The sequence below is a fragment of the Muscardinus avellanarius genome (assembly GCF_963383645.1).
Source record: "Muscardinus avellanarius genome assembly, chromosome: 2".
Classification (NCBI taxonomy): domain Eukaryota; kingdom Metazoa; phylum Chordata; class Mammalia; order Rodentia; family Gliridae; genus Muscardinus; species Muscardinus avellanarius.
This window is the reverse complement of record NC_137787.1, coordinates 2,764,182-2,778,988: the sequence shown is the minus strand read 5'-3', so window position 1 is coordinate 2,778,988 and position 14,807 is coordinate 2,764,182. Positions and strand designations below refer to the sequence as shown.

Here is a 14,807-nt window from a genome sequence, read left to right as displayed (position 1 = left end):
CAGAGGCTGGCAGTGTAGCCCTGAGGTAGAATGCCCCGGGCTCGCTGAGTCCTAGAGAACTGGTGGTGTGGCCCTGAGGTAGAATGCCCTGGGCACGCTCAGTCCTAGAGGCTGGCAGTGTAGCCCTGAGGTAGAATGCCCCGGGCTCGCTCGGTCCTAGAGGCTGGCAGTGTAGCCCTGAGGTAGAATGCCCCGGGCTCGCTCGGTCCTAGAGGCTGGCGGTGTAGCCCTGAGGTAGAATGCCTCTGGCTCGCTGAGTCCTAGAGGCTGGCGGTGTAGCCCTGAGGTAGAATGCCCCGGGCTCGCTCAGTCCTGGAGGCTGGAGGTGTAGCCCTGAGGTAGAATGCCCTGCTTCCTCGGGGGTCTCCCTGTCTCCATCCCCACCCCCTCCTACAGCTGTGCGGTTCTGCGGATCAGACCCCGAGAGGCTGTGCCACGGCCTGGGCCCAGCTGCTGTCTGGGGCTGTCGGCAGAACCCCTGGGTTTTATTGTTACCATCTTGTTTTTCTGGGAGGTTGAGGGCTTCAGTAGGACCTCTCCATTTCTTTTTTGGAGGTGGATGGCTTCTTCTGGCGCTCCGTGTTAGAAGGAAAGCTGTGTGATGTGCCTTGTTTTCTTTGCAGTTTGTGAGAATCTCAAGTTTTCTTGAACATTCAGCCACACTTATATTCTTGTTTTATTGCTTAGGCTTTTTTTTATTATGGAAAATACAGAAAAGTAACTGGGAGAGGTAGCCTATAATTCTACTACTTTTAAGGCTGAGACAGAAGGATCAGGTTTGCAGCCAGCCTCAGCTACTTAGCAAGGCCCTCCACAACTTAGGGAGACCCTTTTTCAAAATATAAAATGGCCTGGGGTATAGCTCAGAGGTAGAATTCCCCTGGGTTCAATCCCTGGTATCATGCCAAAAAAAAAAAAAAGGTAGAAATAATAGAACAATTACTAGCATATGTTTTTATGAACAATTTCAAAACACATTAAAAACATTCTGCTGCTGGCATGGTGGTGTACACCTATAACGCCAGCACTTTGGAGGCTGAGACCAGAGGATTGCAGGTTGGAGGACAGCCTCAGCGACACAGTGAGACTCTGAGCAAGCTAGCGAGACCCTGTTTAAAAATAAGTAAATAAAAGGATTGGGGTGTAGCTTAGGGGTAGAACACCCTTGGGTTCAATCCCCAGTACTACACGCAAAATACCTCACTAAGTACTTCAGCATGCAGTTCCAATATGTGAGACATTCTTCTACATGGCCACAAAATTCTTGCTTCACTGAACTGAATTATTTCCCAGTAGTATCTGTTTTTGTTCCAGACTTTTTTTCTTTTTGGGTGGTACTGGGGTGGAACCCAGGGGCTTTTCTACCTCCGGGCTATACTCCCAGACCTATTTTATATTTTATTTGGAAACAGGGTCTCACTAAGTTGCTGAGAGCCTCACTCAGTAGCTGAAGCTGGCTTAGAACCTGTGCGATCCTCCTGTCTCAGCCTCCCAAGTGCGGGGATTACAAGCGTGCGCCACCACGCCTGGCCGTGGGTGCATGTTTCTAAAGCGGCCGTTGTCGGTCCTCGGCAGAGTGTAGCTGCGTCAGTGTCAGTCAGGCAGCAGCCCTGCCGTAGTCTTAACGACCCTTTCAAACTGTTTTATGTCAGGAACAAAAGGCACCAGTACTAACTCCGCTAGCATTTCAGATGATAGCTCCACTAGTCTGAGGCGTGAGAGCGCTGAGCCAGACCCAGCAGCAAAGCAGAAAGGTAAGAAGGGCTGTCCCCCACCACAGCAGGAGACGGGTGCCCGGTGGCCTGTGCCATCCCCGGCCGGGCGTTCCTGGCTCTGCCTTCTCCCACCACCAAGCTCACCGCAGGGGCGGGAGGCGGCCGAGCGTCCCGTGCATCCTGACTGAGATCAGGAGGCCGTGCTGGCCATGCTGGGGTGGTGAGCAGGCAGCTCGCTTAGGGCCGCTCCTGGGAGCGCGTGCCCTCAGGCAGCGCGAGCTCAGAGCACTCAGAGGGCCCCTGGGCGGTGGTCTCCGCGCCTTCTGCCGTGTTCTTTGAGAGTCTCCAGTTGTCATCTGCTCCCGGCATCAGTGAAAACCGGAGCGTGTAAGGTGTGGTTCGGCCTCTGTGCAGTGGGCCGGCCTGGCCTCTGCAGGGGCTGCGGCAGTCAGGCTGGCCTCCGGCTGTCGGTGTGCAGCTGAGATGAGGCTGCAGGGGTGAAGGGGCTGTGAAGGAGAGGCAGGGAGTGTGTGGAGGGACGCTGGTGGCCTGGCAGTGGGGCTGGGCGGAGCCTGCGGGCCCCAAGGTCCTGGGGGAGTGTTCAGGTGAGTGGCCAGCCCCACACACTGGGCACAGCGGGAGGCCCAGCCTGGCCCTGCCAGCCCTTGTGTGGCCACGTGGAGAGCTCAGCCTTCCCGTGCAGGCAGAGGGAGCCTGCGGTGGCTCTGAGGGGTGGCGAGGTCAGACTTAGATGTCTGAAGCATCCAGTTTAACTTGGGAGGCATAGGAGGGGTCCAGAGGGGGAGAGCATGGCCCAGACTGTGACAGGGCAGTGGACGGCATGCAGGTCCCTGTCTGAGGGAGGCCAGGCCTGCAGCTGGGAGGAGGCCTGGACGAGAGGGAACCCAAGAGCTGCTGCATGGGCGTGCAGGGAGCTGGCCCTGTGGCGGCGGGCCAAGGAGGGAGGCTGCTGTGGGGTGCCTCTGGCTCTGCAGCAGGGACTGGAATATCCGTTGGTCTGGGGAGGCGGGCAGTTCCCCAGGCTGGCATTGTGAGGTGATACCCACCTTGAAGTTGCCTTCTGGGCACCAGGTGAACCCAGGCTCTGGCCCCAGCGCCCCAGGGCCTGAGTTTTGAGAGCTCGAGCGAGCTGGGGACTTGGGGCCAGACGTTTGTCTCCTTGGCTCCGGTGGACTGCGTGAGGACGCCAGTGCCCGGCTCTGCCGAGGGCGCGCCCTGCAGACACACTCGCCACGGAGCTGCCTGCTTCCGTCCTGGCAGCCCGTCCTGGGCAGCCCGTCCATCCCACCCCGGCCTGGTGCCGTCCTCCCCGGGCCCCTGGAACCGCCCGGTCGGCACCACCGCTTGCTCCCACACCGCCTTTCTTCCTGGTAGCCTGCTCTCCTGGCCCCGCGGCTCGCCCCTGCTGTGCTGTGTCATTTGGGGTGACCGTGGAGGCCCTGGGCCCGCACAGGGGCTCCGGTTGAGGAAGCCCCCTGGAGGTGTGGGGTGCTCAGGTGTGCATGTGGTGCTTCCCTGCCAGGGGTGGGCACACGTGCACAGCCCTCTCCCCGTGTACCGTGCTCTCACGCGGAGCCAGGAAGGCAGGCCTTTCTGCGAGTGTATTTTAAGTGAGACAGAACGAGTGCCCTCTTTGGCCCCGCCCTCCCCTGCCGTGATGCCCACGTGGCCACATTTGTCGGCAGGAGCTGCACCTGGGAGAGGGATCCTGGTCGGCGTGGCGGCTGTGAGTGGAGACATCCTCCAGGCCCGCGGGGCTTGCCGAGGAGCAGGAGCGGTCCTGCTGGTGGCGAGCTGTGAATGCTTGGGAGGCCCGCCCGCTAGGGCAGAGCGTCCTTCCGTGGCTCCGCCTCCTTTTGTCTCATTTATCTCTGTGATCCTCTGTCTTCACATCCTGCTTCTGGTTTTAAGTGATGACATTTTGTGACTCACATGAAAGTCACACAGAATGGCAGCGGGTGCTCAGGAGGGGCCATGAGGAGACGTCCTTCTTCCTTAAGACCCAGTTGTTCGTGATGCCCTCCCTCGTTCTGAGATCTTGTAATGAGCTGACGTCTACACACTCAGAAGTTAATCTCTGATGTGCTTTCTTTCTAGGTGACCCCACCAGCGATGCAGGTAAGAAGGGCTTTTCGTGTGCATGGTGTGTGCGTGGACCCTGTGCTTTGCCCAGACGGCTATAGGGAAAGCAGTGTGTTTTAAGGACCTATGTCTTACCTATATCAGTAGTGTGATCCATGACAGCTCTGTGCTGTGGTGGGACAACAGAGCGGCCGAAGCTGGAGGGCAGCAAAGGTGCTCCCCTCCTGGCTGGTAGGAGGACGCAAGGAGGCGGCCTGCCCTCGAGGCCTGCCCTCCGCTGGGCGTCTGCCCCCCCAGGCCCTCCCTCTCAGAGTCCCAGCACCTGCCGGCGCTGCCACACAGGGGCCCGCCTTTAACCCGTGGGCCTCGGGGTCGGTCCCCGTCCAGACCAGAGCGGCCACTCAAGACTTAGATTTACAGTTTTAATCCTGTGTACGGATTACATGTGTTTATATATTTTAATCCTGAAAAGAATATCTTTGAGGATTTTTTTCTCAGCATATATTCCCAGTATTCAAATTCAGATTTATTTTTACTATTTTTCTTTTACTTTGGATAGTAGGATACACTTGATTGTCTTAACCAAGAAAAGGGATGGGTAGTAGCTGAGGCCCCTGCAACCCCGTGAGACCCTGCGTTAAAATCCAGAATAAAGCAAGGCTGGGGAGCCAGGTTGTCCACGCTTATAATTGGAGGCTCGCGGTTCAGACAGCCTCAGCTACTTAGCGAGGCCCTTCACAACTCAGTGAGACCCTGTTCCAAAATAAAAAGACTAAAAAATAGGGCTGGGGGTGTAGCTTGGAGGTACAATGCCCCTGGGTTCCATCCCCAGTGCCGAAAAAAAAAAAAAAATTTCATTACCTATAACTTAAGTGAACATCCTTCTAGGACCCCATAAGTGAATATGTAATTATCCGGTGTATTACTGTTCTATTTGAACATTCTGATAGATGTATATTTACACCTGTCTTTCTTTTCTTAGTAGGTATTTCTTTTAAGTTAAATTGGCAAGTCGATTAGCTTACCTTCTTGAGTAGTTGAGCAAGTTTGCATTTCCAGGGTTTGAGTGTACCCATTTTCCCGAATCTTCATATCAGATATCTGTTTCATCTTCATTAAAATGATGGGTGGAAAAAAACTCATATGTGCAATGTTTTGATTGCTGTTTTTTTTTTGTGTGTGTGTGTGTGTGTGTGTGTGTGTGTGTGTGTGTGGTACTGGGGATGGAACCTAGGGGCATTCTACCTCTGAGCTACACCCCCAGCCTTATATTTTATTTTTAAATTTGAAACAGGGTATCACTGAGTTGCTAAGGACATTGCTTAAGTAGCTGAGGCTGTCCACAAACCGTGATCCTCTTGTCTCAGCCTCCCAAATGCTGGGATTACAAGTGTGAGCCACCACGCCCAGTTGATTGGTGTCTTTTTAAACATTTAAATTTGGATTAAATATTTGAACTGGTCAGTTAGCGTATGTGTTAGAGTTGGTGTTGGACTCAGTTGTTTGTGTCTCTTTCTCTGGATTGCCGATTGCACTGTTGCCTGTGTAGAAGGAGAAGCTGGACCTAGTGGCCAGGAGAAGCTGGAGGTGGCCGAGAGTCCCGAGGTCGCCTGCCAGCTCGCCTCCAGTATCAGGTCTGTTCTCTCAGCCTGCTCCTTGGGAGGGTGGCCTGGGGAGGGGCTCCTGTGCTGTGTTGATCCAGTGCTCGTGCCAAATGGAGGATTGTTTGTACCCACAAAGCAGACCCTGCTTGTGACTTTTCTGTCTGTACCTGAGTTGTAGAAGTAAGTGGCCATGTAGGGTTTGGGGATCCGCAATTGTGGCTGAGTGGATCAGCTTCTGATGCCGATGTGTATGCCATGCGAATCCAGCAGCCTCCTGTTCTTCAGAGGGTCCTGCTGGGCATTGCTGGCATGGAAAGCAGTGCTCACCCTCCTGGGCTCTCTTGAGATGTGTGGTGGTACACATCCTTTTTTAGATTTTCCAATATTTGGTTTTAGAAGACTACCTCGGCCTGGAAGTGCAAGACCGGCTCCTCCCCGGGTCAGACGGCAGGAGAGCGCAGAGGCCTCCCCAGTGGACAGGTGAGGCCGTGCGGCGTCCCCTGTGCGTGAGGGGCTGTGGGATGGGTGGGCCTTGGGGCTGGTGCGAGCAGCGGCTTGTGCTGGGAAAGCTCACCGTTAGGAGAAGGGGGTGGGGAAAGGCCCTCCGCGCCTCAGGCCACAGCCATGCACGCGGTTACTTCTTCAAATCAAGAAAGGGTTGGGCTGTATTTCTGTGGTCTAGAAGGAAAGCTTCCTAATCATAAAAACAAGGGGAAAAAATAAGGGATAAGAAGATAAGAAGGGGTAAGACTTAATTGCCCAGAAGTTAAAAATAAAAAGTTGTCCAAAAGTCATAACAATATAAAGATGGTAGGTAGGCTGGGTCAGGGTGGGTCTCAGATGGAATGTGAGGCAGGAGTTGGAGACAGGATGTATGGACATGTGTTCCGGGAGTTTTGCTGCAAGTGGAGGGAGGTGTGTGTCCTCGGCACAGAGGTGCACCCGTGCTGGCGTAGCCGCGGGTGGGTGGTGAGGGTCGGCTCGGTACAGCAGAGTGAGTTGCACAGGGAAGACGTGGAGGGGAGGCTGACTGGGGCGGCAGGGGCTGGACCTGGGGCCGTGGCTGAGGCCCGGGCCTGGTGGCTGTAAGTTCTCAGTGGTCTGGAGTTGGGGACAGTGGGTGAGCTGTGCTGGTCCTGGAGGGTGTGCGAGAGCCCTTGGAAGGTGGCTGGCTGTCCAGTTGCTCGTCCAGAATGAGGGCAGAACTTGGGTGAGAGGAGTTGTGTAAGTGGGGCGCTGGGGCAGGGCCAAGGGCCACAGCAGGCCTGGGCGCCTTTGCCACCCTGCTCTGAGGCTTGCCACCTGGAGAACAGGCAGGCGAAGGCGGGTCTCGGAGCTGGCATCAGGGAAGGGGAGGTGCTGGGGACCTTTGTGAGGGAGGACAGGACAAGGCTGTGTGCGAGGGAAGCTGGCATGGCCAGGAGCTCTGGGCAGGGTGTAGAGGGGCAGGCCAGGGCAGACGTGCTTTGACCAGGCGTGGGCTTTTCCTGGCTAGCATCCCAGCAGTTTGCCTCCTGTGTGCAGCAGCTGGGGACGGTGGTGGTGAACTTCCTCTCAGATAACCTGTGATGGCTCCAGAGGCCCGGGCTTGGTGAGAACCTGCAGCAGGACATTTCTGATGTGGCCTTGTTTCTCTGTGTTAGGACAGGGAGTGGCAGAGCTGTCTCCAATGTGATCATCGACTCTCAGAACTCTGACAACGAGGATGACGATCAGTTTGTGGTGGAAGCTGCCCCTCAGCTCTCTGAAATGCCAGAGATGGAAATGGTTCGTTCATACTGGTTATATTTAAACAGTACATGTACTCCAGACAAACCAGGCGCGAGTGCACATACCTGTGGTCCCAGCCACTTGGGAGCCTGAGGTAGGATCACAGATCTGAGGCCAGCCTGGGAAATTTAGCAAGACCCTGTCTCAAAATAAAAAATAAAAAAGTTACATCCGTGGTAAAGTGCCCCTGGGTTAGATCACATCTTCTGGGGAAAAAAGGATTTACTTAGATAAAATTTTCCCAGCCAGGGATGGAGGTTATGCTTGTAATCCTAGTACTTGGGAGGCTGAGACAGGAGGATTGCAGCCATAGCTATTTAGTGAGGCCCTTTGCAACTTAGTGAGACCCTGTTTCAAAATAATGGAAATTAGAGCTGAGGTGTATCTCGGAGATAGAATGCCCCTGGGTTTAAGTATTGAAAAAAAAAATCTCAAATTTTCAATTAGTTTTCTACCTTCTTTCATTTTGTCATACCTTTTTTGAGATCCACAGAAGCATGGTTTGATAAGTCATCATACCCGAATCTTCTTTCTTTCCTGCTCAGGTGCCAGCAATGGAGCTAGAGGAGGACGAGAAGCACGGTGAGTCCTGGAGCCAGCGCACACGTGTGCGTGAGCGTGTGCGTGAGCGTGCGCATTGCTTGAAAGAAGCTGTCTTTTCTCCTGGGTATGTTTCGGTATCTTTGTCAATAATCAGTAGCAATGTGAGTTTGTCTCTGTTTTCTATTCTTTTCCATTATCTACACATCTGTTTTTATGCCCATATCATGCTATTAGTTACTATGGCTCTTTAGTGTAATTTGAAATTGGCTATTGTGATGTGTCCAGCATCACTCTTTTTGCTAAGGATTGCTTTGCTTTGGCTACTCTGGATCTTTTTTTCCTCCATAGGAATTTTAGGATTTTTTTTTCTACAGGAATATCATTGGCATTTTTATGGGGATTGTATTGCATTAGTACATTTCTTTTGGTAATATGGCCATTTAAAAAATATTAATTCTGCCTGTTCATGAACATGGGAAGTCTTTCTGTTTTCTAGTGTCTTCTTCAATTTCTTTCTTCGGAGCTTTATAGATTATAGAGGTATTTCACCTCCTTGGTTAGGTTTAGTCCTAGGTATTTTTCTTGTAGTCAGTTGCAAATGAGATTGTTTTCCTGATTTCTTTCTCAGTGGATTCACTGTATGTTGACCTTATGTCCTACTACTTTGCTGAATTTGTTTGTAAAGTTTAGAAATGTTCTCATGGATCTTAGGGTTTCCTAAGTATAGAGTCATATTGTCTGTATAATAGGGATAACTTGGCTTCTTCCTTTCCTGTTGGTTTCCCTTTTATTTGTTTCTCTTGCCTAATTGTTCTGGCTAAAGTCTCAAGTGCTGTATTGAATAGATATAGTGAGAGTGAACATCTGTCTTATTCTTGATTTTAGAGGAAATGCTTTCAATTTTCCTCATTCAGTATGATGTTGGCTTTGGGTTTGTCATATATAGCCTCTATGATGTCTAGGTAAGTTTCTTTTATTCTGGTTTCTTTATCTTTTGTGTGTGTGTGTGTGTGTAGGGGTGTGCTGGGAATTGAACTCAGAGATATTCTATCTCTGATCTTCAATCCCAGCCCTATTTTATTTTTTTTATTTTGAAAAAGTTGTGGAGGGCCTGTGTTGCTGAGGCTGGCCACAAACTGTGATCCTCTTGACTTAGCCTCCCAAGTACTGGGATTACAACTGTGTGCTGCCATGCCTGGCTTTGTTGTTGTTGTTGTTGTTTGTTTGAAGAAACTTTTCTGCATCTATTGAGATGAATTGTGTGATTTTTGTGCTTGTTTTTATTGATGTGAGGAATTACATTTATTTGATTTGTATATGTTGAGCCTTTGCATCTGAGATGAAACTAACTTGATTGTGATGTATAATTCTTTAGTATATTGTTGAGTTTAATCTGACAATATTGAGAATTTTTGCGTCAGTGTTCATCAATGATGTTGGTCTGTAGTTTTCTTCCCTTAAAGGACTGTTGCTTGGGCTTGGTATCAGGGTGATAAAGGCTTCCTAGGATGAGTTGAGAAGCATTTCCTTCCTTTCAATTTCATGAAAGAATTTGAAGAGTATTGGCTAAAGATCTGGTAAAATTCAGCTGTGAATCTGTCAGGACCTGGAGATTTTCTTTGTTTTCTGTGTTAGTCTTATTGCTTATAATGAGTCTGTTTAGTCATTTTATTTTTTTTGGTTGATATAAGGAATTGAACCCAGGGGCATTCTACTTATGATTATACCCTCACCCTTTTTATTTTTCATTTCATTTATTTATTTATTTTGGTGGTACTGGGGGTGGACCCCAGGGGCTTTTCTACCTCTGGGCTATACTCCCAGACATATTTTATGCTTTATTTGGAAACAATTAATTTGTTGAGAGCCTCACTAAGTAGCTGTGTGAGCCTCCTTTCTCAGCCTCCAAAACACAGGGATTACAAGCATGCTCCACCACGCCCAACTTTGTATTCTGTTTGCATGGAATATACTTTTCTGCCCTCTTCAGTCTGTGAATGTCTGCCTCTGAAGCATGTTTCCTGGGGATAATGTACAACTGGTTCTTGTTTCATAATCCAATCTGCCAGTCTATGTCTTTTTATTTTATTTTTTTTTGGTGGTACTGGGGTTCCTGGAAACCCTTCTATCTCTGGGCTACACTCCCAGACCTATTTTTATACTTTTTATTTGGAAACAGGGTTTCTTAAGCCAGCGCGGCTGCCTTCGAACCTGCACGATTCTCTTGTCTCCGCCTCCCAAGTGCGGAGATTACAAGCGTGTGCCACCATGCCCGGCCAGTCTATGTCTTTTAATTGGAAAATTAAGACCATTTACATTCAGTGTTATTATAGAGAGGTATGTTTTATTTCCTGTCATCAATCCATCTTTCTTTCAATGGAACCCAGGGGCATTCTACCTTCAGTCTACACCCACTCCATTTTTTATTCTTTTATTTTGAAACGGTCTCACTAAGTTGTGGAGGGCCTCACTAAGTTCCTGAGGCTGGCCGAGAACCTGTGATCCTCCTGTCTCAGTCTCCCAGGTACTGGAACTACAGGCATGTGCTACTATAACTGGCTTTGTTTTATTTCTAATGCTTGAATTGTCCCTAAATCTCATTTGCCTATTTGTTTTCTTTTCTTTTTTTTTTTTTTTTTTTTTGTGGTACCAGGGATTGAAGGGTATCTACTCTTGAGCTACACTCTCAGCCCTATTTTTTTATTTTTTATTATTTATTTATTTATTTTTTGGTGGTACTGGGGTTCCTGGAAGCCCTTCTACCTCTGGCTACACTCCCACGGGCTGCACTCCCAGACCTATTTTTATACTTTTTTATGTGGAAACAGAGTCTCTTAAACCAGCGTGGCTGGCTTTGAACCTGAGTGATCCTCCTGTTTCTGCCTCCCAAGCATGGGGATTATGAGCATGCATCACCACGCCCGGCTTTATTCTTTATTTTGAAAGAGGGTCTCACTAAGTTGTTGAGGGCTTCACTAAGTAGCTGAGGCTGGCCGTGAACCTGTGATCCTCCTGTCTTACTGTGCTTCTAACGTGACTGATTCTTTCCATGCTCTTTGTTTATTTTTGTCTTCTGTGTGTAGGGCTCCTTTAAGTACCTTTTGTAGTGCTGGCTTAGTGGTTGTAAATTCCTTTAAGTTTATGCTTTTTAGGAAAGAGTTTCATTTCTCTTGATTTCTGAGGACAGTTTTGCTAAGTATAGTAATCTGAGTTGGCAGTTGTCGTCCCTCAGGGCTTGAAAGGCATCATCCCATGCCTTCCTGGCCCCTAGAGTCTCTGCTAAGAAATCTGTTGTTATTTTGATGGGTTTGCCTCTGTTAGTGATTAGGTACTTTTCCCTTGAAGCTTTTAAAATTCTTTTTCTAACTTTTTGGTATTTTAACTATAGTATGTCATGGAGACGTTCTTTTCTGGTTCTGTCTATTTGGAGTTCTAACTGACTCTAGTACCTGTGTGTCCATCTCCTTCCCCAGGTTGGGGACCTTTTCTGCTATTTTTTTACTGAGTAAGTTTTCTCTGCCATTAGTCTATGTCTCCCTCTTCTTGAGGCTGTGATTCTTACAATTGGCCTTTTAACATATTCTCTCCATAGTTTCTAATTTTCTTCTTCACCGCTGTCTGAGTGTTCTAATCCTACACCTTATCTTCCAGCCCTGACTGATGTGCCTCTGCTCAGTCCAGTCTGCCCACCAGACTCTCCTGAGGTTTTTTTTTTTTTTTTTTTTTTTTAAGATTTAAAGAAGTTTATTAAAACGAAATACAGAAGATAGTTACAGCCCCATGCCAGAATGGTATGGGGGGGTGGTTCAAATGAATGCCCCACCAAAGATACAACATGTAGACCAGACTTTTTATACCCATGACCTCCATCTTGTTTACGTAATTCTGATGTAGTAAACATCCCGGTAAGGTTCCTCCCCCAGCGAGGTGTGGGAAGGTGTCCCCTTTCAGGAAGGTCTACCCCTTCTCCCATCCTAGCTAGATTATCCAATTATTATGTAAACCTGTCTTTAGAATGAGGATGAGGAAGCCCTAGTTCCCCTATCCTATAGACTTGCTGATTACCTTTAGCTAGGTTGATTTACATTGGAATAGTTGCCTGCTTTCAGGCAGAAACCAAGTCTTTTCACAGATTTGCCCCTCACCCAATTTTTGGAATATATTAATAATCATAGCTTTCTCAAATCTTCCTAGGCCATTCCCAATACTGGTACGTTCCCCCCTTTGTCTAGTAACTTCCTGACACCTGTCAGGCCAAAGGTAGATACAGACAATACATTTTGACTTTTACAGTTTTACAAACATTTAACATGAGCTCAATTTCCATCAATTTTCTCCATTATTATTATTACATACATGTACCCATAGCAAAGGAATCAGGGCAATGACTCATCGAGCATCTTCAGGCTGAACAGGGGTGACGCAAGGGGCCCCGGCTTAGGGTACAGGTGCATGTAATTGCCATGGGGGAATCAGATGGGTCCGTGTGGTGTGTCTCTTTGACCATAAAAAGGGCTTTGATAGATGTCTTTATCAGGTTCTGTCTGTAACACCATCTGATGCCGGAAAGCTTCAAACCTATGAGACAACACTCACAATACAGGTTAACCATGAAAACCTAAACATAGCACTTAAATGAGAAGTTAAAACCTGTTTTGCTGACTTAGGCTGAATCACACAAAAGTGGGAGGTATTTAGTTTATTTTGTACCACGTGAATCCAGAAATTAGTGCTGTGGAGACCTGGAATAGGCTTTGGAATAAAGATTTTAGATGATTTGATGAGTACCAGGTCACCCGGGCAAAACAGAATTTGAATTTACCCTTTTCCTCTGGCACTGTTTGGAGTTCACTTAACTTGCTGGTAGCTGACAATAGGGTAACATTGTTATCTAGGACTCTGTCCCAGTCAGAAAAGACCTAAAAGTTTCCCCTAGCCTATGAGTGAAACCAAGCTGCCAGTCTTCACCTGGACACGTGTCTCTAGATTGCTTGGCTGGTGGACTTAACAAGCCCATTTAATAATTTTGTTCATATACCAGCAATTAACCCATTTAAAAGACTTGTTACTTTGAACCATACGAAGTTAAGAGCACTTTAAAACATTGTATTCTGCATTTCCCCAATTTAGTAATTGAAGATGTTAGGTAAATATCACTAGCACCTTAAAACCTTAATTTTGCAAAAGGATAACTGTCTCATAGATCAGCACAGAAACGCACATCATTTAAGCATCCCCTGGTATCTTTAAACATTAATTTTGTCAAAGAAAAGAACTTTATTTAATCACATCTTAGAAGTCTAATTGGACAGCTTTTCTGAATTTACCCTTTTAGCTAAGACTGATTGAGATTAAAAAAAAACTTTAGCAGTAACTTTAGTGTAGCCAGCAAAAACGACAAAGTTGGGTTTCCTAAGAGGAAAAATGGTAGTTAGGTTTTTTTCAGTGGTTAGAAACAGGTTCTAGGGAGATAAGCTAGCTTGCTTTTGGCGGCAGCATCTAGGAAGCTGGCCATTAGCAACTGCGGCCACGGTGCACCCTGTTGGTCTGTGAACTATGGCAGTTCGTATTCCCCAGCAGCTGTTGGAAGCCTGAATGGGTAAGCTTCTCCAAGAGCTCAAGAAAAAGCCTGAGTCAAAAGTCTTAGCAGATAACTTCCAGGCAGGCTTGCTAGGTGAAGGCACTGTCTGCAGTCAGCAGGCAGTTATGGCTCCATTTGCATAAGAAAGCCCTCAGGGGAGGAAGCTCAGGAGGAGGCCACGCCCGACCACGTGGCTCTGTGAGGGTCTCTTTAGTTTGCTTTTTTCTCTTTACGATGAGTCCTGGGCTGAGGGTTTGTTTTAGCTTCAGTGCATCCGCTCAGTGTATTCAAAGTGTTCAATCCCAGGTCCACTCTGGGAGGAGAGAATAGGCATCAGTAACAGCGATAGCTTGAAAGCAAGCCACATATCAACATGCGGAAAAAAAAAAAAAAACCATTGAAAATGATCTCTGCCACTCCACTGACCAGACAAGGATTGGCTTCAAATCAGGTAATAAAGTGAGAGAGAGATAATATAAACATAAATATTTTTACCACACCAACAGTGAAAATTAATATCACACTTCATAGAAAAGAGATAGAAGCTGGGCTTGGTGGTGCATGCCAGTGATCCCAGTACTTGGGAGGCTGAGACAGGAGGATCACTGGTTCTTGGACAGCCTCAGCTACTTAATGAGGCCTTCTCCAACTTCGCGAAACCTTGTTTCAAAATAAAGAATAAAAAATAGGGCCAGGGATGTGGCTTGGAGGTAGAATGCACCTGGGTTCATTCCCCAGTACCACACATACAACCCCCCCCACACACACACACACAAAGTATGAAATAAGAAGTAGCCACAGGAACCCAAATAAACCAGCATAGAAGACAATACAGGTGAGGTGGGGGTGCAGATGGAGGGCCTGAGGGTCCCGCGTGGTACTGGCGTGGGCGGCCTTTCCTGTGCTCCAGTTTTGGAAGTGTGTCTGGGATGGAGCCATGGCTGCACCCCGGCTCTGGGGCTAGAGGCAGGGTCTCAGCTTCTTGCTTGTGTGTTTGTTTTTTTTCTGTATCTAAATTAGGCTCTTGCTTCATAAAACCACAGAGCTTAAAAAAAAAACACCAAAAAACCCCACAAAAACCCAACCACAGAGCTTAACCTGCAGCCTATCTATCCTGATCCTTCCATTCTCAAAAAATATGAGAGAGAAACCGTGTGTGTGTTCATCAGCGCCTCCTTGCATCTACTTTGCTTGTGTGTGTGTGTGTGTGTGTGTGTGTGTGTGTGTGTGTGTGTGTGTGTTCATCAGCGCCTCCTTGCCTGTCTTACTCTTGCGCTGACGGCTGTGCGAGCGTTCACTCTCAGCTGTGGAGACCGCCTCCAGCCCTTGTTGTAGCAAGTGTTCTCCGTGTGGGTGTGCCCCACTTTGTTTACTCATCCTCATATCAGTGCATGCTTCAGTAAAAAACACTTCTTGAGAACCAGGCGTGGTGGCGCACACTTGTGATCCCAGTACTTGGGAGGCTGAGACAGGAGGATCGCAAGTTCCCAG

General features: G+C 48.3%; 1 protein-coding gene across 1 annotated transcript in view; it reads left to right on the top strand.

The window, feature by feature from the left end:
* Positions 1 to 14,807, top strand: part of TRAF3IP1 (TRAF3 interacting protein 1) — a gene marked incomplete at both ends in the record, with an annotated part of 54,129 nt that overhangs the window by 22,514 nt on the left and 16,808 nt on the right. The window contains 6 exons of the mRNA XM_080720081.1: positions 2,831 to 3,217; positions 3,834 to 3,854; positions 5,368 to 5,452; positions 5,819 to 5,902; positions 7,066 to 7,189; positions 7,738 to 7,774. Of these exons, the coding sequence (XP_080576207.1) occupies positions 2,831 to 3,217; positions 3,834 to 3,854; positions 5,368 to 5,452; positions 5,819 to 5,902; positions 7,066 to 7,189; positions 7,738 to 7,774 (738 nt within the window). The remainder of the gene's footprint in view (positions 1 to 2,830; positions 3,218 to 3,833; positions 3,855 to 5,367; positions 5,453 to 5,818; positions 5,903 to 7,065; positions 7,190 to 7,737; positions 7,775 to 14,807) is intronic.